Source organism: Jaculus jaculus, chromosome 10, assembly GCF_020740685.1.
Source record: "Jaculus jaculus isolate mJacJac1 chromosome 10, mJacJac1.mat.Y.cur, whole genome shotgun sequence".
NCBI classification, from domain to species: domain Eukaryota; kingdom Metazoa; phylum Chordata; class Mammalia; order Rodentia; family Dipodidae; genus Jaculus; species Jaculus jaculus.
Genome location: NC_059111.1, coordinates 95,502,400 through 95,529,580, shown reverse-complemented (window position 1 = coordinate 95,529,580; position 27,181 = coordinate 95,502,400). Strand labels below are relative to the sequence as shown.

The window sequence follows — 27,181 nt, the reverse complement described above, 5'->3', positions numbered from 1 at the left end:
TTACATGACAGTGTTGAATGATTCTGTTGTGAAATGCAGACTCTCAGTGAACTCGCTTCTCAGGCCCAGCCCCCAGATATTCACAATTATATCCCAGCTGCAGAGAAAAGTTTTCCCTTGACATAGATTTTACTGCATTAGTTTGTATTTCATTGTTTTTCTATTCTTGTAAAATTGAAGAATTGAGTGCCAGATTTTCACCAGGAGCCCGAGGGAAAGGTACTCAAAATTTTTACATTGAAAATTCTGTTTCTAGAATCCATAACTACTCCTAGAGATGTAGAAAGGGATAAAAAGAGTCCTGTGTTCGGCTTACACCAGTGAGCCAATAGTTTGGGGGAGGGAACTTATTAGTGTTTAAATACTAAATATTCTTGTTGGCATGGCATAAAGTTCTATTACCATTTCACCCCATCTGTCTCTCCCTTACCACTGGTGACTTTTTGGCTGAAAGTTTGGCCCACAATTTAACGAAGTAGTTTCTGTCTGTTGAATCCAAGAATTCACTCGTCCTTCGAGCATCACTCTCCCTATGATAGTCTCCAGATTGCTTGTGAGATTTTTCAATATCTAGTAGGAAAAAAAGTTAAATAAAAAGCACTCAATCAAGTAAGAAAATTTTCAGGAGTGATAGAAATGTTTTGTATTTTATTTGTCTATACACAAGGAACTGTAAAGTCTATGCATTTTAACATGAAAATAAGATAAATAAAATATATGTTAAGATAATAATATTTAAATAAAGTCACCCCAAAACAGCTAGAACACATACTCTTGGAAGATAACTAGTACTCAATCAATACAGGCTTATGGTTAAAATTAAAGGAAGTAAAACATATGAAAAATAAGACTTCTAGCCTGGCATGGTGGTGCACACCTTTAATCCCAGCACTTGGGAGGCAGAGGTAGGAGGATTGCTGTGAGTTCAAGGCCACCCTGAGACTCCATAGTGAATTCTAGATCTGCCTGGGCTAGAGTGAGACCAGACCTCAAAAAACAGGGGGAAAAAAAGGCTTCTGGATACATAGAAAATTCACCTTTATTATTATGTCCCATTTGACAAGATTCTTCTAAGAGGCCAAACAGAAAATCAAACATGTAATTCTAAGAAGAAGCTTTGAAATACAATGGACTTGATGATGAGGTCACTATCTAACAGAGGTTATTCATAATTAATGTCTAACATTTTTTTGAAATCATTAGAATGTCCATAGACCTAGGATGCAAAAATATAATTTCTATTCATGCTCAAGTAGAAGAGCCCAAATATAAACACTTTCATATGTACAAAAGTATCAACCATTTCAGCAGCACTATTCTTTTCCAATTTATTATTTATTTGCAAGCAGAAAAAAAAGAGAATTGGGTGCACCAGAGTCTCCTGCTACTTGAAATGAACTGTAGATGCATGCATCTCTGTGTGTATCCTGTTTTACAGGGGTGCTGGGGAATTGAACCCGGGCCATCAGACCATGCAAGCAAATGTTTTTAGCTGCTGAGCCAGCTCCTCAGCCCCAGGAGCACTGTTTTTGACATGCTAAAATAAACCATTTTCATATGCACCTGTAGTCAACATACACAACTAAACAGATATGGGAAGCTACCCCCATCCAAAAATGAAAGAAAATACCAATGTATAACAGAAGTTTATTTTGTTTTAATACATACCCAAAGTGAAACTGAGAGAGAAAACTTTCCATGCATGACCTTTAAGGCAGAGGAGTGGGAATTGATACCAAGAAGTGAGAGGTCCCAGGAGCTTGGACACGTGCACTGAGAGTAGGCACGGTCTCTGGGTGTCTGGCACACAAGACCTGGGCTCTTTGACAAGGTGAGCCCACAGGTACAGGGACTTCACCTGAGCACCGACACTAACCTGGACTGAGGATGGAAACACCTGCAGAGAATGAAAACTCGACTTCTGGGCTGGGTACTAGAACTGAGCTAGAGCCAAAATGTGTGACAATTCCATACCAACAAAAGAGTGAAAGCAGCTGCAAACGAATGCCAGATGCATGCACCACCTTGTGCATCTGGCTTACGTGGGTCCCGGGGAGTTGAACATGGGTTCTTTGGCTTTGTAGGAAAGCATCTTAACAGCTAAGCCATCTCTCTATCTGCCTCATTTTTGCCCTCCCTTCCTCTCTCTTTCAAAATAAATAAAATATTAGGAAAAAAAACCCTTTAAAAAAGCATGAAAGCCACTGCAGATGAGTCAAAGGGAGAGCAGGGAAGAGATTCCACAGGGGCAGCGTATCATAAAGGCATGTGTCGGGCTGGAGAGATGGCTTAGCGGTTAAGCGCTTGCCTGTGAAGCCTAAGGACCCCGGTTCGAGGCTCGGTTCCCCAGGTCCCACGTGAGCCAGATGCACAAGGGGGCACACGTGTCTGGAGTTCGTTTGCAGAGGCTGAAAGCCCTGGCGCGCCCATTCTCTCTCTCTCCCTCTATCTGTCTTTCTCTCTCTGTCTGTCGCTCTCAAATAAATAAATAAAATTTTTTTTTAAAAAAGGCATGCGTCCCAGGAATTCTAGGTGACAAAACACTCTGAGAAGGAAAATTAAAGTGATTATGAGGGCTGGAAGAGATGACTTAGTGGTTAAGGCACTTGCCTGCAAAGCCAAAGGACCCAGTTTCGATTCCCCAGGACCCATGTGAGCCAGTTGCACAAGGTGGCATATGTGTCTGGAGTTTGTCTGCAGTGGCTAGAGACCCTTGTGTGCCCATTCTCTATCCCCCCTCAAATAAATGAAATAAAAAAATTTAAAAAGTGATTATGCCTGGGCTGGAGAGATGGCTTAGTAGTTAAGGTGCTTGCCAACAAAGCCAACAGACCCAGATTCAATTCCCTAGGACCCACATAAATCCAGATACAAATACATCTGGATACATCTGGAATTCATTTGCAGTGGCTAGAGGCCCTGGCCATTCTCATTCTCTCCCTCCCTCCCTCTCTCTCTCTCTCTCTCTCTCTCTCTCTCTCTCTCTCTCTCTCTCTCTCTCTCTTGCTCCTCCGCCTCCTCCCCTCTCACCCCTCTCTCTCTCTCTAATTGCCTCTTTCTCTCTTTCTCCTGTTCAAATAAATAAGTTTTTTTTTTTAATGCTTTACAAAAGTGATTCTGGGCTGGAGAGATGGCTTAGCGGTTAAGTGCTTGCCTGTGAAGCTTAAGGACCCCAGTTTGAGGCTCGGTTCCCCAGGTCCCACATTAGCCAGATGCACAAGGGGGCGCATGCGTCTGGAGTTCGTTTGCAGAGGCTGGAAGCCCTGGCGCGCCCATTCTCTCTCTCTCCCTCTATCTGTCTTTCTCTCTGTGTCTGTTGCTCTCAAATAAACAAATAAAAAATTTAAAAAAAAATTTAAAAAGTGATTCTGCCTATTACAGCCAAAGTGATATATATAGGAACACTACTTACTAGGCCTTCATGATAATAAAGTCATTTGAGAGGTCTCGGGAGATGGTCCAGTGGGTAAAGTGTTTGCCCCCAAGTATGTGGACCAGAGTTCAAATCCCTAGCACTCATGTAAAATGCTGAGCGTGGTGGTATGTGCCTGTAATGCCAGAGCTGAGGTGGTGGACACAGGAGGATCCATGGGGCTTGCTGGATAGCTTGTCTAGTGAAATGTAGTGAAATCAGCTTTTCGATCAGTAAAAGACTCTGTCTCAAATTATAAAGGTGGAGAGCCACTATAGAAAACTTTTTAAAAATATTTCTTTGCAAGCAGAAAGAGCATATGGGTGCACCAGGACCTCTTGCTGCAGCAAATGAACTCCAGACATTTGTGCCACTTTGTGCACTTGGCTTTACATGGGTCTGAGGAATTGAACTCTGATGGCAGGCTTTGCAAACAAGTGCCTGTAAGTGCTGAGCCATCACCCTAGCCCCCAGGAAGAATTTTGACATTGATCCCTGGACTCCACACACAATGTGCCTACCTACCCACACACATTCACATACATATGCATGCACACCCCACACACATACACATATAAAACAAGTAAGGTCCTTTGGCCCACATTTATTGAGCACCTGTCAGTTGGTGGATATAGTTATGGATATTGGGCACATAGCAATAAGCAAAAAGTCCCAACACATTTAAAAAAGTAAGATAATAATTAGTGCAAATAAAGCCAGACATGGGGACAGAGAAAGATGGCATAGTGGTCAAAAGAAGCCCTCTTTGGCTGGAGAGATGGCTTAGTGGTTAAGGCACTTGCCTGCAAAGTCTAAAGACCTAGGTTCAATTCTCCAGCACCCACATAAGCCAGATGCACAAGCTGGTGCACGCATCTGGAGTTCGTTTGCAGTGGCTGGAGGCCCTGGTGCACCCATTCTCTCCCTCCCTCCCTCCTTTCTTTCTCTCTCAAATAAATAAATTGAAATAAATAAATAAAAGAAGTCCTCTGGGACACGGTGGGCACAGGGAAGAAGTCTTCTGTAAGGTGGTGAGATCTGAAAAGAAATAAAAACATAAAGAAGGAAAGCATACAAATACCTCAGGGTAAACAGTGAACATTAGGCAGTGAAAATGGCTTTGATAAAGACAGGCAGAAGCATGACTGCCATGATTGTCAACGTAGAGCCACAGTGACTGAGGGTGGGTAATGGAGGAAGCACATATGCTGTGCTTTCTTTTCTACTGAACATTATGAAAAATGCCAGATGAATCTGAGCAAACTGGAATAAAGAATATAAATACGAAAGAACAAGTTGGAAGAATGAAATAAAAGCTATAGTTTATTGAAATAATTTTATTGAAAAAAACCACATATAGAGAGAACTCTATTATCTATCTATCTCCTAGATATACAAGATCTTCTTTATGGAAAGATATATAAGCTAATTCAAAACACAGTTTTCGGTATGAGGTATTTTTTTTTCTCCTAGCATCCAAGACATAAACCATCTGTCCTGTGGTGTAAACAGATCAAGTTCAATCTGATGATATAATAGAGTTGTGATTCCAACAACTTCATGTCTTTAATAACTTCTTAGCAACAAAACATTTTAGGTAAAGGTAATGTGCTTCTATTACTACTGCACTACATTATAATGCTACCACCTCAATGAGTTGAATTCCTACAGCAAAGTTCTTCATACAGTTTTGAATGTATTTTCTAATGTCTAACACAACAGTGGATCTTACTTCCCAATTAAAAAGAAATCAAACTACCAGTGTTATAACACACTGTCACAGAATGTCTTAATGAAATCTTATCCAAAGTATATAAATTAAAGTTAACCTTGAAGCAACATTTAAAAAACATATAAACCCCTTTATAGTCCCATAAAAAAGATGCAAGGTCTTCAGTATACGGGCCAATAAAATTTATTTAAATACCTACAATGAAACACAAATGGATTAATGATGCATGGCAGGCTTTAAAGTTTTTTATGGATTAGTATCATTGCCAGATGCAGAAAAGTAGTAAGCACATGGAACATCTGGACAGGTGTCTCAAAATAATTCTGAATGGTTTGGATCTTTTATTTAGACCAATTCCTTTGAAGTTACATGAGTTAAATACTATTTGTATAACACATTTAATAAGAGCCATCCCAGGAACTGAGGAGAAGACATAGTCAGCCATGCATGCCTTTCAAGCATGAGAACCTGAGTTTGATTTCCAGTGCCCATGTAAAATTCTGAGCATGGTAGTGTGTGCCTGTGATTCCAGCACAGGGCAGGCAGAGACAGGAGGATCCCTGCATCTTGCTGGTCATCCCAGGCTAGCCTTATTAGTGAGTTCCAGACCAATGAGAGAACCTGTCTCAAGGAAGGTAAACAGTGTGAGGACAACAGGGCTGTCCTCTGGACTTCACATGCATGTGCACACATGTGCAGCCACTCCTGCACATAAATGTACACCCACATACATGAACATGCACACACACACACACCTGAAAAAGAATAAGCACAGAGTTCAACCTAAATAGCAAATGCTATAGAGCCAATGTTGTGCATGTATCTAATATATTATCACAGGACAAAGAGGGTCTTTCACTGCATAAAGGAAAGGAGACCATAATAGATGTGAATTGTCTGGTATGACAGGCAGAGACCTAGGTCAGTAACTAGTAATGAAATTGCCATATGGGAGGGCTGGTGAGATGGCTCAGCTATTAATGGCACTTGTTTACAAAGCCTACTGGCCCAGATTCAATTTTTTAGTATCATGCAAGGCAACATGCACAAAATGGCACATGCATCTGGAATTTATTTACAGTGGCAAGAGGATACATTCTCTCTCACTCTTTCTTTCTTTCTTTCTTTCTTTCTTTCTTTCTTTCTTTCTTTTTTTTTTTTTTTTGTTTTTCGAGGTAGGGTCTCACTCTGGTCCAGGCTGACCTGGAATTAACTCTGTAGTCTCAGGGTGGCCTTGAACTCATGGCGATCCTCCTACCTCTGCCTCCCGAGTGCTGGGATTAAAGTCACTCTTTCTTTCAAATAAACAAAAACATTTTTTTTTAAATTTAAAAACAGGGCTGGAGAGATGGCTTAACAGTTAAGCGCTAGCCTGTGAAGCCTAATGACCCGGTTCAAGGCTCAATTCCCCAGGACCCAAGTTAGCCAGATGCACAAGGGGGTGCATGCGTCTGGAGTTCATTTGCAGTGGCTGGAAGTCCTGGTGCACCCATTCTCTCTCTGTCTCTCCCTCTGCCTCTTTCTCTCTCTGTCACTTTCAAATAAATAAAGAAAAAAAATTTTTTAATTTAAAAACAAATTGCTATCTGGAAGTCAGATTGTGAATAATTTTTTTTAAAAAATTTTGGGCTGGAGAGATGATTAAGTATTTAAGGCCTTGCCTGCAAAGCCTAAGGACCCATATTCCACTCTCCAGATTTCAGGTAAGCCAGATGCACAAGGTGATGCAAGCATGCAAGGTTGCACACGTGCATAAGGTGGTGTACACATCTGGAGTTCAATTACAATGGCTGGAGGATCTGGCATACCAATTCACCTCCCTCCCTCCCTTCTTTCACATAAAAAAGGCCAGTCTGTTGTGCCTGCTTCAAAAAAAAAATTCCTAGTTTAATAATCAGTGTTTCTATGTTAATAAAATTATGTGTACAGCAAATCACTGTAGCCATTCTCCTGTGCATTAACATGAGATTGGTCATTTTTCAGTATGAAAAATTTTAAACATTTAAATAAAACCTTGAAAAAATACATCCACACTAGTGTTTGTCTTTGAAAGTGCCTAGAAATAAGTAACTTTGAAAAATAAGCTATTTTTGGACAAACTTTCCTCAGATGCCCAAATGACTTCAGAATCATTTAGCTCCTCTGTTCAAATGAGGTTTTTTAAAATGTGCAGTGTTATTTTAACCAAGTATAATTTATGCCTATATGACTGAACGTATATACAAGAGTAAAATGTAAATTCCTACAAGTGTCTTCATCCTGAAATACATAACCATGGAAAGGGCTGAGAACAAATTAAAACACAATGATCTGCAATAGAATTTAAAATATTTATTACTAATACAATAGTTATACAATTTGTGGTAGGAGATTAAGAAAAATAATGAGTTCATTGCATAGTAGTACCACAAAGTGGAGGTTCCAAAAGAAGCTATTTTTCCAAGACAGAATTGCATCTTAAAAGCCTTGTGTGTTTGTGCTTCTAAGAAAGGAATAATAGCAACTAGAAAAATCATCATTTCACATAATATCCAAGATAATTTTCCATAGCAAAATAAGGCACTAAGTAGAAAAAGCTATCTCATAAGTCCAAGGAAACAGAGTAATAATGTTCATGTTTCTATGGCAAAAATGAATACATTTTTAATACCATTCTAGGAGGAAAGTGCTATATTCTTCAGTGTCCGATCAAAAGAATAATAAGCCATTTAAACAGGAACAAACTCCACACTCAGAAAAAGTAAATTGTATGAGAATATATTCACATACAGAGAAAATGAGGAACAAAAACATTTCTTCCTTTTAGACTCACACATTGTAATGTCTTTAGTACAGCAGAGTTAATGAGCCAACATTCAGGCACTGCATCCAGAATGTTCCAATTAAAACATATAATAATGCCCAGAATTTTTACAAGATGGAAGATCTTATTGTGGAGTAGTTACTTGACACTTTGAAGGAAATGAAATATAAAGGAATAAATTTGAGAATGGAAACAGAGTATATAAGATCTGCATTACAGAGAAAACTTGAGAAAAGGGGTAAAGGAGAGGGTAGAAATGACAGGTGGGGAGGGAAAGAGGAAACTCCCGTGAAGGCTTCAGGCCTCCTCTTCTTTGAACAGTGCATTTGAGCCAGTTTCAGATGTGACTTCTGCTCGCTCTCACCTTGCAGCCTACAGGAAAGGAGTCCTTTGCTTGCTAAGGGCTTATCTCGTCCAACCCAAGAGATGCTCTTTCCTACCCTCCTGTAGCTGGGACTGCAGGTATGTGCCAAGACTTTCCTTTAAAACCAGCTGTTGCAAAGATACTATTTCAGGAGTCATTTCCCCCAGCAAAGAGTATTCTGTTTTTCTTTATTTTCTTTGCCTAGCTTTATTCTTGGAAAATAAGTGTCTGTAGACCCAGGAGTTGCAGAAGCCAGTCTTGTCTCAAATCATGACAAAGAAAAAAACTGTTCACTATGTAGGAAAGTAATGTGACAGCATTCATTATCTAAGCAACAGAATTCGCCCAATCTATACCAGTGTTGACAGCAGGAGCCTTTACTGAGCATGCTCTCTATGCCAGCTGTTACTCCAAGTGCTCAACGTGTGGGTTACAAGGAATTTACAGTCATCTCAGACCTGATGTTCCCAGCTCTCTTCCCCATGATGCAACGCTGCCCATGAACACCTATTGAAGAAGTCTTTATCTTAGGAACCCTCCTGAGCTACCATTTCTTTTCTAATATCAATCTAATTTTGCTTAAGCTCCTTAATTCAGCTGAGGCTGCCAAAGGTCATAAAAAAAATTTAGAGGAAACCATCTCATTTAACAAACACTTCCACCTAGTTTCAATAGGATGTGAAGGCCCCTTCTAACTTACGAATGAGGTATGTGTTGCTTCCGTGTTAATAGTAACACATACTCGTCTAAATACTTGCTGTATGCCTGACATTGTTCCAGGTGATCTTCAATATACTACTCTATCCTCACACAAATCCTGAGGCAGATATTATTATCTCCATTTTATACATGAGAATTTTGTAACTGGCCTAAGTTCACATGGCAAGATCGTTAAGACAATCAAACTTTTCAAGGATTATTTTGACTTTTACTACATGTGCAGCCATGAAGTTGGAAGGTTATAATCTTTAACAGAAGGTCTTCAATTTTTGCCCTTCATGACTATCATCCTATAAGTAGCTTTTAAATTTATTTTTATTTATTTATTTGAGAGCGACAGGCATAGAGAGAAAGAGGCAGATAGAAAGACAGAGAGAATGGGCATGCCAGGGCCTCTAGCCACTGCAAACGAACTCTCAACACATGCGCCCCCTTGTGCATCTGGCTAACGTGGGTCCTGGGGAATCGAGCCTCAAACCAGGGTCCTTAGGCTTCACAGGCAAGCGCTTAACCGCTAAGCCATCTCTCCAGCCCTATAAGTAGCTTTTAAAGAATATTTTCTTATTATTTATTTGAAAGAGAGAATGAATGAGAATGGGTGTGCTAGAGGTTCTCTTGCCACTGCAAACAAATTTCAGACGAATGTACCACCTTAGCTTTACCTGGGTAGAATGGAATTGAACCTGGACTGTCAGGCTTTACAAGCAAGCACCTTTAACCACTGAGCCATCTCTCCAGCCCCTAATTAGCTTTAAGATTAGAGGTTTACTTTAAGATGACCTTCCATCAACACACAAAAAGAAGGGAAGACATTTGTTCTCTTCTCTGAATGTCTAGTTAATACAGAAAAGTGATTTCTAGAAATGGTCTTTCAAATCCAAGTAATTATTTGGATTCATTTTTATGTGTATCTGTCCTACATATAAGATCAGTAAGACAATTATCTCAAGTAGAATTCAGAGGATTTTTATGGTAACAAGGTTGTTTTCGAAACAGGCTGTCATGGACTTTGTAGTGGTAACATCATTATCTAAGGACTTCATGGTGGCAATACCATTGATCAAAAATGTTTTGAAATATCTTTTTCTTTAGAGAGAGGAAAAGTGAGAGAGAGAGAGAGAGAGAGAAAATAGGTGTGCCAGGGCCTCTAGCCACTACAAATGAACTCCAGATGCATGTGCCACTTGTGTATGTGGCTTATGTGGGACCTAGAGAGTTGAACCTGGGTCCTTAGGTTTTGCAGGCAAGTGTCTTAACCACTAAGCCATCTCTCAAGGCCCTGAAATAATTTTTAAGCTTCATCTAAGAGCTTATAAGTATGTATAGGAATTTTGGATATATCTCATTCTAAGGCCCAACAGTGATGAAAGACATAAACTGCCAACGTACCAAATCCTCGACTCAGAGAATTCGGTATACAGAGACCATTTCAGCCAACCTCACCCAAAGGCATCCAGAGCAAGTGAGAGACCTAGGGACAGGACTACACAGAGCTCCAGGGGGCTCTGTGCATGGCTTTTAGAGCTATGGGCTGCAAACGACATTGTTAATTAAACTTGGTAGGCCACAATGTGCATTTAGAAAATTAAAACTCAGCAGAGTGAATCACCACAGTGTGGGTGTCTTATGATGCCTTGTTTCTATGTATGGATGTGTTTACTGGGTCAGGATACCATAAAATATACTTCTAACTATGAATCTTGGTCAAAAATACTTTAAGCCAATGATCTAATGAATTCTAAGAGCATTCAATTTTCTAGTACAAAAGCACTATACTTAATAAAACAGACAGCTGGAGTGTTCAGAGCCAACACGTAAAGCCAGTTGTGATAAATGGATCATAAATCATAAAAGGAAACAAATTCCATCCACTCCAAGAAATCACCTAACATGGGGAGGCTTCTCTTGTCAGAGTCTGTAATGAAGCACTTAACATCTGGAGGAAGCCTGTCTGTTTCTCCATAAGCCACCTCTGTCTCTTGGACAGTTCTTCATTGTACCAAAGGGGAAAACGCTGTAAGGTTGCTTATTTCCCATGACAGCTCTTCACAGTGTGTGTGTGTGTGTGTGTGTGTGTGTGTGTGTGTGTGTATGTATGTAATCCCATTTCCTTTTTTTCTAAATAAAAATAGATTTACTATAGAAAATACCAAAAACATAAATAAGGCAGTAAAACTTTCCATACCCTCACAACTCAGAGCTAACACTTGGAGTAAACCTCCCTAACTTACTTTCTTTCTAATATGTAAGAATACCTTCCCCTAAATAAAGATTCTGTAATGTGATTATGATGATAACATAGCATTGTGGCAGATGGTTGTACCATAAACTTATTTTCAAAATCTCATTAGATGGTTAGGTTGTCTCTAGATTTTGTTACAAAAATTTGATGTGCGCATTCTTGTATATAAATTATTTCCTCATGATAATTCTTGGATATAAATGATCAGATTAACGGCATGCAAAATTGTAAATCTTTGACAGAGATTGGAAAACTATCCCCCAGAAAAGATGTGCTAATTTACTTCCTCACTGATGACATAGAAACCTCACCCAAATAGACGTAAATTTGTTTTACATCTTGGACAACTTGGTTCCAAAATAAATCTATTCTGTTTTAACTTTTAATGAGGGTAAATAGTTTCTGACATTTTAATTGGACATTTTTACTTCCTCTTTTGTGAATTGCTTAATCATGTCTTTCTCTAATTATCTTCTGAGGTTTTGAAAATAATTGCTTTAACTCTTTCAATATTTAGAGTAGAATCTTCTGCCTGGTGGAACTATCTATTGATTTGAACACTAGGTGCCAGACTTCTTTAAGAAGACAGTATTATAAAAACAGAGACTTTCAAGTCCACAATGGTTTTTCTTTGTCCCACATCAAATAGAATAGTAATATGAATTCTGCTGTAAATACAGATGGAAATGACAATCATAAATATTTATATTCTACACTGAGAAGTCATAAATTTCCCTTGTGTCATGACAATCAAAAGTAGGAGTAAAACCTCCCATCAGGGCTGAAGAGATGTCTTAGTGGTTAAGGCACTTGCCTACAAAGCCTAAGAATGCTTGTTTGAATCTCCGGGTCCCACATTAGCCAGATGCAAAAGTGACACAAGTGTGTAATGTTGCACATGCACACAAGGGGGCACATGTGAAGGCATTCTTTCACAGTGGCTGAAAGGCCCTGGTGTGCCCATTCTTCCTTCCTCCCCCTGCTTTCTTCCTCCCTGTCCCTTTCTCTCTCAAAAGTTAAAAAATAATAAAGCTCTTATCAGAGGCAAGTTGACAGTCCTGTCTACTCCTTTCAAAATGTCCAACAGCTCCAGATCTGAGACACAACCCCATACTACCAAAACACAAGCAAGGAATCTATTGCCATTAGGAACGTTAGGGATAGGGAACTCGACCTTCTTCCACATCAGATGGAAGTTTTGGTTAATGCTTCCCATTCAAAGACTAACAAAAGCACAAAACAGTTGTCCAAGGAGACTAACTCCATTTCTAAAGCCTGCCACCCAAGAAAGGCAACAGGCCAGTACAGTATCCCATACCACTCATAAAAAATGGCTATCTGTGTGTGTGTGTGTGTGTGTTGCCTTTTTTCATAATCTACCCTTTCCACTGCCAATCTAAAGTACTGAGCAGATTTGGCCATCGCTGACACCGGCACCTTTTTCAGAAGATAACTGCTAATATTACAACGATATAAGAAGATTCTGATTTTACAAGAGCTCTCCTAGATTCTGAACTTTTAAAATATGAATTTCCTCTATTACACTTGAAATGGCATTGGCTATTCATCCAGTTTTGTGGGCACATACTTCCATAGGATTCACTTGCATAGGTATTTAGTCGTCATTTACATTTTTTAAATTCAGAATGCCAAGCACAGCTTCAGCGAGTTCCCAGTACACACAGTAAGTGCTCCTTTTTTTTTTCTTTTCTTTCTTTTTTTTTTTTTTTGAGATAGGGTTTCACTGTAGCCCAGACTAGCCTGTACTCTCAGACTGGCCTTGAACTCACGGTGATCCTCCTATCTCTGCCTCCCAAGTGCTGGAATTGAAGGTGTGTGCCACCATACCTGGCTTATCCTATAGCTTTAAAATACATACAAACATATATATATATATATATATATATATATATATATATATATATATATATATATATATATATATTATTGTTTATTTATTTGAGAAGGCAAGAGGGAAAGAGCCAGAGAGAGAGAGAGAGAATGGGCATGCCAGGTCCTCCAACCACCACAAATGAACCCCAGACACATGTGCCATCTTGTACCTTATGCATCTGGCTTATGTGGGTCCTGGGGAATCGAACCTGGGTCCTTTTGGCTTTGCAAGCAAGCGCCTTAGCTGCTAAGCCATCCCTCCAGGCCATCCTATAGCTCTTTCTAAAAAGATAATCCTGCAATCCTGTACTGACTGCCTTGTTCATAATTATTCTCTTCTCTGGGAATGTTTGCCCCATAAAAAGACTCAGTGGATTATGCGTAGAGGTAACCATGATCTATCCAGAGTAGACTGATCTTAAAAAAGAGGAGGAGGAGGTCTGATTCAAGCAAGGCCAAGATCAGCCCTTCCTTAATTTTTTTTAAGTCTTCCAATCAAGGATAATTCAAATTAATCCCTTATAGATTAATCCCTTATAGTCATGGTAAGATGCCACAGGTAAAACCAGATGTCAACTTGCGAGTTATTGGTGGCCCTGCTCTGCCATGCAGAGAACCTGCCATACAGTTATTTGCAGTCCAAAGAACGATGCCGGTGTGGGGAAAGATGCAGAGACGACAAGCGATGCAGGTCCTAGAGTCTAGAAGGAAGATGATGAGAGTCCTGGTGATGACAAAAATCCTTGTGACGTTCAGTAGCTGCACTGTTGCTTGTGCTGCAATATGGTTGTGAGATACACACACGCACACCCACACACTCCCTCGTAATGGATTCCCGTACGCTGGCTCTTGCTGGACTGGTTCATTTACCACCAAGACAATGAATAATCTGAATAGATCAGTGAAAACCTGAATTTGCTCCTCACAAAGTGTTTTAACTGATTCAACCAGATGGTTTGGTTATAACAAAGGCATGGGATTCACAGTCCATGAAAGAACAGAAGTGCTCAACTTTGAAATACACTGCAAACAACAGTGCTTCCATTAACGTGTGCCAGTGCAGATCTGAGGCTCTGTGACAGTGTCAAGCGTGCAAAGATGTGTCCTCTTCCCTACCAAAGAGCCTCACAAGTCAACTGTAGGTTAGAAATCTCTCAAAATAGCCAAGTTCCCTTTTTTTTTTTTAAATTTTTAGAGTTCTTTTTGTTTCAGGCCCCCTCAGTAATGCAAGAAACGTGAGAGAATTTTCTAGTGTAGATAGAAACTTTCCTAAGGAACAGGACAAAACTTCATAGTAATTTGGCCCTGCTTCAGCCAGATTTGGAGATGCTGTTGGAATTGGTGGCTGGACACAAAGGCTCCTTGGTGGTCTCACACTTCCACAGTGGCCTGCCCTTTGACAGCGGCTGAGCAAGCTGTTTGCCTGTTGCTGGCTCTCCTCTGAAGGGGTGCGTGGCACGTGGGGCACAGTAGTGCCAAGACTGGCTGCGTTCTGGGGCTCTCCCAAAGCACATGATGGCCCGTCCACCTGCCCTGACCCAGGGTTACAGGAGGAAGCCATCCCTATCTAGCTGTCCTAGCCATTGCTACCCATTCTGTAACACCTTCCCTGGATCAGTCTTTAACAAGGGGAGAACTTATACCTTGAGGCTCTGACTGCCCCTGGCACGCAGTCTTCCTGTTCTGCTTCCCTGCTCCTCCCCAGACACCACGTTCTGGGGAGCAGGGGGGCTTCTGTCTTGTGACACGCCCCCATTTTTTCGGGTTCGTTTTTCTTTGGTTTGCTGCTTGGAGGGGAGTGGGTTGTGCGTTTGGACAGACCTGTCTCTGGCTTGACCGGTGCCTTTATGGGCTTGTGTCTCATGGGAAGGCTGCTGGGTGGGGGGCTCCAGCACAGCCCCTCTCTTCAGAGACCTTCCCTTCTTGTGAAGGTCCCTTCTCCCTGGACGCCCCGCGGGGGCAGAAGTGTCCTGACCTGTCTGGGCAAGGGTCGGGGCAGGCTGGCCCTCCTGCGTTGGCTGATCCCCACTGGGGGCCGGTTCGCTTTCTTGAGCTAATCGACCTTTTTTGGATGAACCTGCGTTCTGAGCCAGGTCTTTAGGGGCGAGGCTGGTCTGGGGCTTTCTTCTGGTGGGATTTGCTTTGCCCTTTTTCTCCTCCCGGGATTGCGGATCCGTGGGCAGCGGCCCCTCTGCGGCCGCGGGCTCGCCGTGGGAGCGCGGGCCTCTTCCCGGGTGGACAGCTCCTGCGGCTGCCTCTCCCGGCACAGGGCGGCTTCTCTCGCCAGCTCCGTGGCGCGGCTCGGGCCGCAGGCTGTGCGGCGGGGCCTGCGCGTCGGGCGAGTGCTCGCTGGAGGGGTGGCGGCCAGCTTTAGCGGTCTCCCCTTCTTCTGCAGGGGGTGCGTGAGCGTGGATGGAGGGGCTGGGAAGACCGGGGAGCCGCACCGACGGCGCCTCCCGCTCCCCGGGGCTGGGGGTGCGCCGCGGGGCTGGCTCCCGGGGCGCGGCGCTGACGACGGGGAGCTTCGCCTCTCCGCCCGCGCCTTCCGGGGCGCCCGAGTCCCCGGGCGGGCTGCAGCGCGGCGGGCCGACGGCTGGCAGCCGGGGCGCGGGCCTGCGGCTCTGCAGCGGCGCCAGGGTGCGCGGCTGCGGCAGCCGGGTGGGAAGCGGGGCCCCGGGCGGCCGTCCCCGCTCCCGGGCCAGCGGCGCGCGCGAGCCGGGGTCTGGCGGAGCCGGCGGCGCGGCGCGGGGGGCGCCGGCCGGGACGTCCTCGGCGGGGCGCAGCTCGCCCTCGGGGGGAAGAGGAGGAGGAGGAGGAGGACTTCCGGCAGGCCGCGTCTCCGCGCCCGGGCGGCCGGGGCCGAGCGCAGGGTCGGGCGGGGCGCCGCCGGGTGGGGGGCTGTCTGGCGAGGCGCCGTCGCGCTGAGCCCTCGGCGGGGGGCCCCCGGTCGCCGCGTCCGCCTCCTGCGCCGTGGACGTGGCGGTGGGCGGGCGCCCGGCGGCCCCGCCGACGTCCTCCCCGGCCTGGGCCCCGGACGGCAGGCGGCGGCGCTCGGTGCCGCGGGGCGGCGCTGGGTCCTGGCTTCCCGCGGCCGCGGCGTCCGGGCCTCCGGCGCCCGGTTCCCTCCTCGGCCCGTCGGCCTGCAGCTTCGCCAAGCGCCGCGGCGAGGGCACCAGGTGGGCTGGCACCCCGGCGACGGTCTTCCTGCTAGAGGGAGCGCCTGCTTTAAATAAAAAGAAGTTAGCTGAATGAGCTTCACTGCTAACGTCTAATGACAAAGACCTTTTTTTTTTTTTCCCCCCCGAGACCCCTGGAAAGAATAAAATCACATACAGGCAAGCGGAACTTTCCCTTCTCCCTGGGGAGGCTAAAGTGCCACAATTTTCGAAGTTGATAAAAGTGAGGAAAACTTCAGCCGACGGAAAACATGAAATATCATCAAGGGGCTTATTCACAGAACCCAGTTTGGATCTGTGAACGGCGACATTATTCCACGTGAATGAGATGTAAAAGTTTCCCCAGGTTCAGAAACCAGAGGAAGGGTGCTGACCAGATGAGGGCATGCCTGTTGATCTGGTCACTTAAGGACTGTTACCTGGGGTAAGCTGTGACTGCTGGGAAGTCCTCTCCTGGCAGCCAGGAAGAATTATGGACGTCAGCAGGAACTCAGTAAGTAATGAACAGAAGGACACGGGAGGAATGGGTTCAGGACATCAACAGGGACCAGGGTCGGTGAGCTGCTCCTGATAATCTGTACCCCAAGCAGCTCCCCTCAACCCCACTCTCCCCCCAGATTTCCCACCAAGTCTTCCAGGGATTCAGCAAGGCGCTCAGGCTCAGAGGCCACTGGCGAGGCAGGTGCCTCAGAGAGACTGCCTCCTCCAGTCCCCTGGGAGCGAGTTCCCTCGGTGGCTCTGGTCTCCTGGAGACAATCGCCCATGGGCACTTGCTTATGACAGAAGCTCTGGTGACTTAAATATCATCTTAAGCCACCCCTAAGGACATCTGAAATGTGCGTGGTCGGGGTGACATGCCAATGTGCTTGGAACAGCCTTGAAGAAACTAGTCCCAGCTCACACTGGGTAAGACCTGATACTCGGGGCCTCCAAACACCACAAGACTTCTGGGGTGACCCCGGAGAGGTCCACCCTTAGCAGCAAACACACTCTGGGCCACTGTTCCCCTCCCCTGTGGCAGGATGGGCTTGTGCTACTCTGGGTTGACAATGAGCCACCAAGTCTGGACATTTTTTTTTTTGAGGCAAGCCCAACAGAGTGGCCTTTTTATGAGAGAACGAGAGAGAGAGAGAGAGAGAGAGAGAGAGAGAGAGAGAGAGAAAGAGTGCATCAAGGCCTCCAGCCATTATAATCGAACTCCAAACGTATGCGCTACCTTGTGTCCATGTGTGACCTTGTGCATGTATCAACTTGTGTGTCTGGCTTATGTAGGATCTGAGAAGTTGAACCTGAGTCCTTAGGCTTTGTAGGCAAGCATCTTAACCCCTTAACCACTAAGTAATCTCTCCAGACCCAGACCTCTTTTTTAATCTAGTCAGTGTCTCCTGAGAGCAGGTAGGGACAAAAGTAAACAATGAAAAGCACCTCTGCCTCCCAAGTGCTGGGATTAAAGGCATGTATCACCAGAAAAGCCTCCCTCTTGGTAAGGCTTCTGTTGGTATGCCCTGCTCATAATTCTTATCACTGTAGTTTATCATGGGTATAAACTAGAACATGACTTTAGATAAGAAACAAAGTTAGAGTGAAAGGGAAAACAATGAAAATACCTATTATAGGCAAATTTGCAGAGAACTGAAAGTACATAGAGGTACCAGAGGTTAGTGGGGAATTAGTGCTTAATGAGTACAGAGCTTCTGTTAAAGGTAATAAAAATCTTGGAAATAGGTACTGGTGATAGTTACACAACACTAAGAAGGCAATTAATGCATTCAGTTGTACACTTAACATGATTAAGATGGCAAAATATATGTGTGCTCATGCATATACACAATACACATATATGTGCACATGCATACACATGACTCTCAATATTAAAATATGTTTTTGCCACAATTAAAAAAGCTAAAAACTTAAGAATGATGAAACCCAAAGCTAAAGGGTTCCTCTCCCCTGTTTTGCTCAGACATAGAGGATTTTTTCATAATTTCATGATTTAACAATTCATATAATTTGGCAAATTATATCATATTCTTTATTAAAGATAAGGGTACCACTTTATAGGCTATTAAATTGCTTAGACTTCCTATCTGATTCACCATTGGCATCATCATAATTCCTTATATAATATATGATTTCATGATCTCTAAAGCAAGATCTTGGATTGCCAGCTGGTTCAGCTTTCTAGAAGCTCCGCTGGAAGCAGTGACTGGTGGAAACATGTATAAAGACTAACAGGGTAGAAACATCCCTTTGCATTGAGCTACAAATATAGTGAGTTTTCCTTATTTTATAGAAGCTGCATTTTATTCCTTATTTATTTCATGCTTCAGAAAAAAGTATTACCTACATTGTTATAGGGAAGAATAAGATAATTGCATACTTATATGAGCATTCATTTTAAATTAATGCTACATCTAACTATATCAAGAGCTTATCACTCTATAACTAAAGTTATTTTATACATGTATTAAATGAAAATTCAAATACTCTATCCACTGTTGAAGGTTCAGATTTCTGGGTCTAGGCTAATGGATGTCATGCTTAGAACTGAGAGACTTTGGGAGAGCTTAGAACTCCTTTATTCTCATTGTTAGGAGTGGACATTATTGTTACATTCTCAGTTACAAATCAGCAACATATAAATTACTAAAGATAGAGTTATGCACTATTATTACTTCAAATATTTGGGACTTATCTTTGGATTGCATTGGCAGGATTATCTCTTTAGAAAGAAAATGCCGTATGATTTCTGTTTGTGCTGAAGCTAAACACAGATAGTCTAATCCATCTGTGAAAACCTCAGCTCTGTAAGGCTAAATTACAACAATGTCCCATAATATTAATGCTGTTCTTTATTTTTATTATTTTTTTTTTGAGAGAGAGCAAGAGAAACAGAGAGTGAGAGAATTGGTGCGCCAGGGCCTCAGCCACTGAAATCAAACTACAGACACTTGTGCCACCAATGGGCATGTGTGACCTTGCACTTGCCTCACCTTTTTGTGACTGGCTTATGTGGAATCTGGAGAGTCAAACATGGGTCCTTAGGCTTCATAAGCAAGTGCCTTAACTGCTAAGCCATCTCTCCAGCCCTTTTTTTAAGCAAAAAAAATTTTTTTTCAAAATCATTTCTCTATTCTAATGACTGATCATAGCTTGGATTTGGGATAGAAAATTAAACATTATTATTTCTAGGATAGCTATCTCATTGCAGACTATCCTTTCATATAATCTTAAATATTCTTGAAATATTTTTATGTCAACTTCATCCCTTTGACAGCTCAATTATTTGAAATATTTTTACTTACTTATTTGAGAGGGGGACAGAGAGATTGACAATGGGCATGCCAGGGTCTCTTCCTGCTTCATATATACTCCAGATGCATGTGCCACTTTGTGTGTTTGGCTTTACGTGGGTACTAGTGACTTGAACCCTGAACCAGCCAGCTTCGCACACAAGCACCTTTAATGGCTGAGTGTCTCCTCAGCCCAGTTCACTTATTTTTTTTTAATTCTCCTATACTAAGATAATTGGTTTTATTTTTAGAGGTTCCACTTTTAGATGTAATGTAAGTATTTATATAAATATACTTCAACCACAGAATTTAAAATCAGAATGACTTGACTCGGAATAAAGGCAAGTGGGATGAGGCACAAGGCAGGCAGGGAGTGAGCCACTGAGCCGGGCTCAGTTAAGGTCGGTTCCTGTTCTCCACAGTGACCCTGTAAAAAGCTGGCCTACGCTCTTCGGCACAGACTTCATGAAATTCAGAGAAGCTATTGTCTTGACTTCTTGGACCATTAAAGATACCATAAAAATGTAATAAGGCCTACATTCATTCACAGAATTTTAAACATGCTCACTTGAATAATGTCTGGCTCCCACAATGTCACTTTTAAGTGCAGGTTTATCTTTAAAGCCTCAACTAAGAAAAGTAATTCTCTCTGTGCATTAACTGGACAAATAAGGTAAAGTTTTTGGCTTCAGAAAATATAGTCTTTTCCAAAATATTAATATTCCAGAAAAACTAAGATCTGTTGAAGCTACAAATAGACTTGATACATTAATTGCAATCCCTCCTGTTGATTTTTCAAGCTGGAATTCTACTAGCCAATAACTAGATGGCCCAGTTTCAGATAGTAAATGCATTTGAGAGTGATAACATTTTTTAAATTCTGTAATTCATGACCTTCATTAAATCAGATAGGCTTAACCCAATTATTACAATAAGTAATTTTTCATTATGTCCTTTAAGATGAGAGTCCATGTTTCTGTGGACACATTATCCAGTCTATCAGTTTTCCAAATGGTAGCTGCACCCAACAGTGAGCTTCCCCGTCATTGGAGACTAAGGAGACACAACAAGGGTAACCGAGTCCACTGGCTATTGTGCTAAGACTTGTTCATTACTCCTGTGTTTGAGGAACAAATACAGAAACACTTGTTTCTCAGTTATTCAAAACTGGTCAGACTCAGGGGACTAACTGGTATTTACCCAAACCCACAAGAGGCTGATGTAAAAGCCAGTACACCACTTTATTAATTTACAATGGAACATGGGTCAGACTCAGGCAACAGGGCAGAGGGCTCTAACGTAAGGTACAGTCCCTATAGAGCCAGGTCCACCCCAGGAGACCAAATTAAAGTCAGAAGGTTGCTTAAAGCAAAGGGAGCCCAATTTCCTCAGGAGAAAGTTGTGTAGAGCTTCAAACCTCACTGGGTATACTACATCACTCCCTTGGATGGTCACGGCTTTCTAACAAACCTTATGCCTTCTCCCTTTGTAGGAGAAATAGCTCCTCACTCCTCCACGGATGCCTTTTTGACAAGCTAAGCTTTCTTTAGGAGGCACTTCCCAGTTGGCAGGTCATACCCTGGTCACTTCATCACATGAGACATCCATGGGAGGATACTGTTAGCCCTTATCTGTTGAGTTTACTGGTATTACACTGACCTCATTCCAAAATATTAAGGAGTCCCTGACCTGGAAAGACTATACAAAATTGCAAGAATTTTTTTTTTTTTTTCAAGCAAAGCCCTGACCTGGCCTCCCTCAGTCTGATAGAATGCTACCTGGCAAACAGAAACAGAGTGGGACACTGAGTCACAGCAGCTAGCCCACCAAGCCACACGGCATCTACCATGCAGCAGTACTGGGTTAACATTTTGCAATGTGAATGTGTCAGTGCAGTTCAATCCATTGATGGACCTTTTAAACAGATTCTTATTGTAATAAGATACATTTGATATAAAATTTAGTATTTTTATCATTTTTTTAAAGAAAAAGTTATTGATTTGTAAGCAGGTGTGGGATGGGATGGATGTGCCAGGGCCTCTTGCCATTGCAAACAAACTCCAGATGCATATGCCACTTTGTGGATACTGGGGAATAGAACCCAGGTCATCAGGCTTTTTAAGCAAGCACCTTTAACTGCTGGGCCACCTCTGTAGCTCGCCATTTTTAAGAGTACAGTTAAATGCTACATTCACATTGCTGTGTAGACATCACCACCATCCATCTCCTTACTTCTTTTCATCTTCCCAAACTTAAGCTGAACTAATTAAGCAATAATATCCCATTCTTCCCTTTCCCTAGCCTGTTGGATTATCACATTTCTATATTGTGGCTCTATGAATTTAACTACTATGATTACCTTATAAAAGTGCAATTGTATCGTATTTGTTATTTTTAAAAAAATATTATTTATTTATTTATTTCAGAGAGAGAGAAAAACGAGAGACACACAGAAAGAATAGGCTCACCAGGGCCTCCTGCCAACACAAGCGAACTCCAGGTACATGCGCCGTCCTGTGCATCTGGCTTTACGTGAGCACTGGAGAACTGAACCCAGGCAGTCAGGCTTTGCAAGCAAGGCCCTCAACCACTGAGCAATCTCTCCAACCCTTATTTGTTCTTTTTTTTTTCTTCAAGGCATGGTCTCACTCTAGCCCATGCTGATCCTGGAATTTACTATGTAGTCTCAGGGTGTTCTCAACCTCATGGGGATCTTCCTACCTCTGCCTCCCAAGTGCTGGGAATAAAGTCATGTGCCACCATGCCCAACTTATTTGTTTATTTTTAATTGGCTTATTTTACTTGCCATAATGTCTTCAGAATTCTTTCATCATATACCTTGTGCCAGAATTTCCTTCCTTTTTAAGACTAAATAACATTTATGATATATAAGCATTTTCTTTATCCATTCATTTATCAACTTGCTTATATGAATAGTACTACTATGAGCATGAGTGTATAGCTACATCTTCAAAATATTGCTTTCAGGGATGGAGAGATGGCTTAGTGGTTAAGCGCTTGCCTGTGAAGCCTAAGGACCCCGGTTCGAGACTCGGTTCCCCAGGACCCATGTTGGCCAGATGCACAAGGGGGCACATGCATCTGGAGTTCGTTTACAGTGGCTGGAAGCCCTGGTGTGCCCATTCTATCTCTCTCCCTCTATCTGTCTTTCTCTCTGTGTCTGTCACTCTCAAATAAATAAATTTTTTAAAAAAATCCAAATGTTTTTAAAAAAAATATTGCTTTCAATTATTTTGGGTATTTTTCCAAAAGTGAAATTGCTGGATCATGTGATAACTTTAACTTTTGAAGCATCTACATACTGCTTTCCGTAGGAGCTATATCATTTTATATTCTAAATTAGCAAACAGTTTCAATTTCTCCAAATCCTCACTGACATTTGTTATTTCTGTAATAGCCATCTTAGGTGTGAGGTGGTTTTTTCTTGGGAGAGGGCTGTCAAATACATATCAAAATAGTTATGTACCAAAATTCTGAGTTTGGAATTCCTGGATTGCAAGTAGATGCTCACATATATCCTTCATCACTTGCTGTTCTGAATCCACAGGGAGCATGAAATTTATGTGGGGAGCTCAGGATGGCTCAGCAGATTGGGCCAGGAGACAGGATCATGTGCAGTACCCAATGGTATATTCCCACTATACAGCACATGTTTAGGACTGGAGTACTTCAAAGAAAAGGAGAATGAAAAGTCTTGGACAAGAATTCTTGGATTAAGTAAATATGTACCTGATTAGTAGAGTAACACCTCAGTCCCATATGCTCTGGAAGACTGAGTTCTGAACGACAAGACCAACTCTAGTCTACTGCTCACTTTCAAAACACTATCCAGTGTGTCCCTTGAAGGGCAGTTCTCTGAGATCCACCACAGACATGGAGACAAGCAGATTTATGCATCCAGAAGGCTGACCCTTACAGGCTGATGGTGGGGATGGCTCAGAAGTTCAAACATTAGTATCTTACCCCATTTAGCCTCAATGGTAAATACACAAATAACAACATATTTGTTTTTCATGAAAAAAATGGTACAAAGGAATAGGACAGTACCTGTGGTTGGAGCCAAAGTCTTATCAGGTTCCTCAGTCAATCCCAGATATTCTCTAATGAGCTCACTCAGCTTCTGGTAGGCAACATCCAGATCATCTGCAGCAAATGAGAGAGAGCACTTCAGTACAACAGGATCACAGAAAAATACAGGCAGTGCTCAGATGCAAGTGGACTGAGTTGGTCACTACATTTAATTTTATGAGTGATGTGTTAGGCAGAATTCTAAGATGGCCCAAATGACACGCCTATAACCAGTTTGAGGCTCAGTTCCCCAGGACCCATGTTAGCCAGATGTACAAGGGGGCGCACATGTCTGGAGTTCATTTGCAGTGGCTGGAGGCCCTGGCATACCCATTCTTCCCCCACCCCTCTCTCTCTCTCCCTCTTTCTCTCTCTGTCTGTTGCTCTCAAATAAATAAACAAAAAAAAATGTTTACTTCACACAGATATTCAAGATTTGATCTTTTTAGTAGTTGGGTTTTAATCTATAGATAGGTCATAATAAAACTGCTTTCCTAACATTCAAATATGTATTTCAAATTATATATTATCTAACTTGGTTCTCATAGTGTCCTTAAGGAAGGAATCTATTCTAGTCCCATTTTATACCAAAACTTATTATTAGTTGAGATCTGACAGCATAATAAAGGTAGATTAGAACAGGCTAAACCTTGTGGAGTATTACCTGTTTTGCAGCTTTTATATTTCACTATTTTGTATTCTTTTTGTTTTAATTTTATTTTGTGTGTTTGTGTGTGTGTACAAATTTACCATGTCATGTGTATGGAGGTCAAAGGACAACTTCTTGTGTTGTTCCTCTCCTTCCACCTCATTTTGAAAGAGTCTTTTATTGTTTACCACTCTTCTCTCTGCCTCCCTTCTTGCCTGGGGCCTGGGGATCTGAACTCAGGTACTCAAAGTTGTAAGGCAAGCTTGTTATATACTGAGCCATCTCCCCTGCCCACAATTCATTATATAACAAAAAATATCTTCCCTAAGAGTTTTTTTTTTTTTTCATGACAGAAACTATTAATCTAGTGACCTCACATTTCAAAACAAGGTTCTCCTGGGAGTTACTGACCTGCATTGATCACTGCATCAAAGTAGCCTGGGAATTTCTGATTAATTTTAACATAAAGGTCCACTCTGGAGACAGCAAATTCAATTTCTGCACGACTGAATAATCCTTTCCTCCTTAAGTAGCCCTCATACTTTTCCTTGTTCATAGGCACCACCAAGATATATCGAGGCTCAAAATAGGAATATTTCAAACTTCTTACACCCTAGGTGTTCAAAGAGAAGTCGGGAACAGACGCACAATTTAGAGATCATGTTGCAGACCTCTGACAACACAAGTGTGATAAGCAGCACTATTCTGAAGAATTTATTTACCTGCAGAATTAGCTATTTCCCTGTAAATATTTTCTCCCTCCATCAAATATTAAATTATCATCTGAAATACTAGAATTCATTCTACTTGGTTTTCCCTTAATTAATCATTCTAATGAATATGACTATTAAAAGAGAAATTTGCTGGGTGTAAATTAGGGACGTTCGCAGCAGTAGTGCCCCGTTTTTATTAAAAGGTAATTTCTAATTTCAGTTCCATATGTCAACAGACATCCCTGATACACCAGGAGGTGGAGATCTTAGCAGGAAGGAAAAGCTCCTTTGTTACTCCTCTGTTGTAATCTTGAGACCCTTCCTGTTCCTAAACCAGCAACCTGGATGGGCTGGTTCCAGTGACATTTTATAGACTCTATTCAGAAGTGGGAAGACCAAGTTTAGGAAAGTCTGCTAACCAGGAGATCACAGTGTGAGGCAATGTAAGGTGTAGTCTGAAACTGGAGGGACGTGGTGTAACTGTAGCTCTTCAGCTCTCATGTATCTGCCCTGGTCCCTCTGGCTTTCTGGACATCAGTTTCCTCATGGGTAAAGTGAGAGAGTCATTCCAGATGGACTCAATAGTCCTTCCATCATTATCAGTTTAACTCAGGTGCAAAGTCTTTGCTTTTAAAAAATCAGTAGGAAGAAATACAAGCTCCTTTTAAAACAATTTCTGCAGCAGTCGATGACACAGGGCAGTTTGGAAAAAAATACTTCAGCTGGGGAGAAACCAGGGAATAAAATGAACTTTATAGACTTGACCTCCTGGAAATGAGGAGGAGTAAGCTCTCAAGGAGGAAAAAGGTAAAACAATAGACATCACTCAGATAACTGGTGAGCTGGAAAAGGGTAGACACAAAAGGATGGATATTTCTGCACTCAAAAATGCATTCATTTTTGTTTCCAAGGTAAAATAATTTTAGGAAAGATCTTTTTATCATAGAAACAAAAAAAGACCATTCTTCAAAATAAATATAAAACCAATCAATTGTAGAAAGATCAGAATAAAAGAATTATGCAGAAAGTTAGAGAGCTGAAAGGACTGTCTCCAGTTTCATTAAGCTAGGAAACACTTCAACCAACCTACACAAGAAGCACGGGGCCAGTCATGGAAGTGAAGGAAAACTGGGTGTCAAACTGTGCCTGCTTTATTTTTTTGAAGCTTGGTCTATTTAAATTATTTTGTAAATATTTTTTTCTGATTACAAAAGTGCTCAATGAAAGTCACTTGAAAAAACTGTCTTTGAAGATATAACTGCATGTTCTTAAAACAAGTGGGAAATGCATGGTTTTCCTCTGGAAAAATGTCTGTATATTCTAATTTCAGAAGATTGTTAGGAATGGGAAGGTGAGATATCAGGGCTGAGAGAAAAATCTCCTGAAATCTGCAAGTCTAACTTGCTGGAAGTATAAAAATACCCCACTGGAGCCAAATGACAGCAACGCCCACACATGTCCCAGGAAGAGTGAAGGAATGGTGTGACTGTTCAGGGTTGTCAGTCCTGAGGGGACAGGGGGCCAGGCCCACAGTCTGCACAAATCACGCCTTACCCAATGTCACTTTGTAAAACTAGAGACTGTACTGTGAAAATTAAAGAATATAATTTAGTGAATAAAAGAAAATAAGTCTTGAATGGCAGTTTAATTTATACTATATGTGCAATTTTCCACATTGTAGTCAAATTCTGTCACTTAACTTTTCATATGTCCTGCCTCTCCCATATTAATTATAAACTTAACACCTCCCACTTTTGCATGCACTGTCTTGTGCCTAGCCATCTGCTACCCATATGCCATAACCCTGACCTTAAACATACAAGTGTATGTGCATGCACACACACACACACATACACACACAATTGAATTAAATGCACTTACTTCTATTTCCATATGAATGCAGCTTGCTAACCCATCTCTGGCAATACCTTCTACTGTGTCCCTATTTAATCCATAACTGTGATTGCCATACTTAAATGTTAGAATGAATTTCCCCTGAAATTAGAAAAGTACAAAGACTTTCACATAACTGTGGTGCCAATGGAACTTTAATAAGTAAAATCATTTGATGTCTTACTTTCACAGAATTCCATAA

The 27,181-nt window shown here is 41.9% G+C and overlaps 1 protein-coding gene across 1 annotated transcript in view; it reads right to left on the bottom strand.

Annotated features, from left to right (window-relative positions):
• Nucleotides 1-27,181, bottom strand: part of Lrguk (leucine rich repeats and guanylate kinase domain containing) — a 145,635-nt gene that overhangs the window by 45,186 nt on the left and 73,268 nt on the right. The window contains exons 13-16 of the mRNA XM_045160075.1: nt 26,968-27,081; nt 24,785-24,986; nt 23,704-23,799; nt 431-570 (exon numbers count right to left, since the gene is read on the bottom strand). Coding sequence (XP_045016010.1) covers nt 431-570; nt 23,704-23,799; nt 24,785-24,986; nt 26,968-27,081 — 552 coding nt within the window. The remainder of the gene's footprint in view (nt 1-430; nt 571-23,703; nt 23,800-24,784; nt 24,987-26,967; nt 27,082-27,181) is intronic.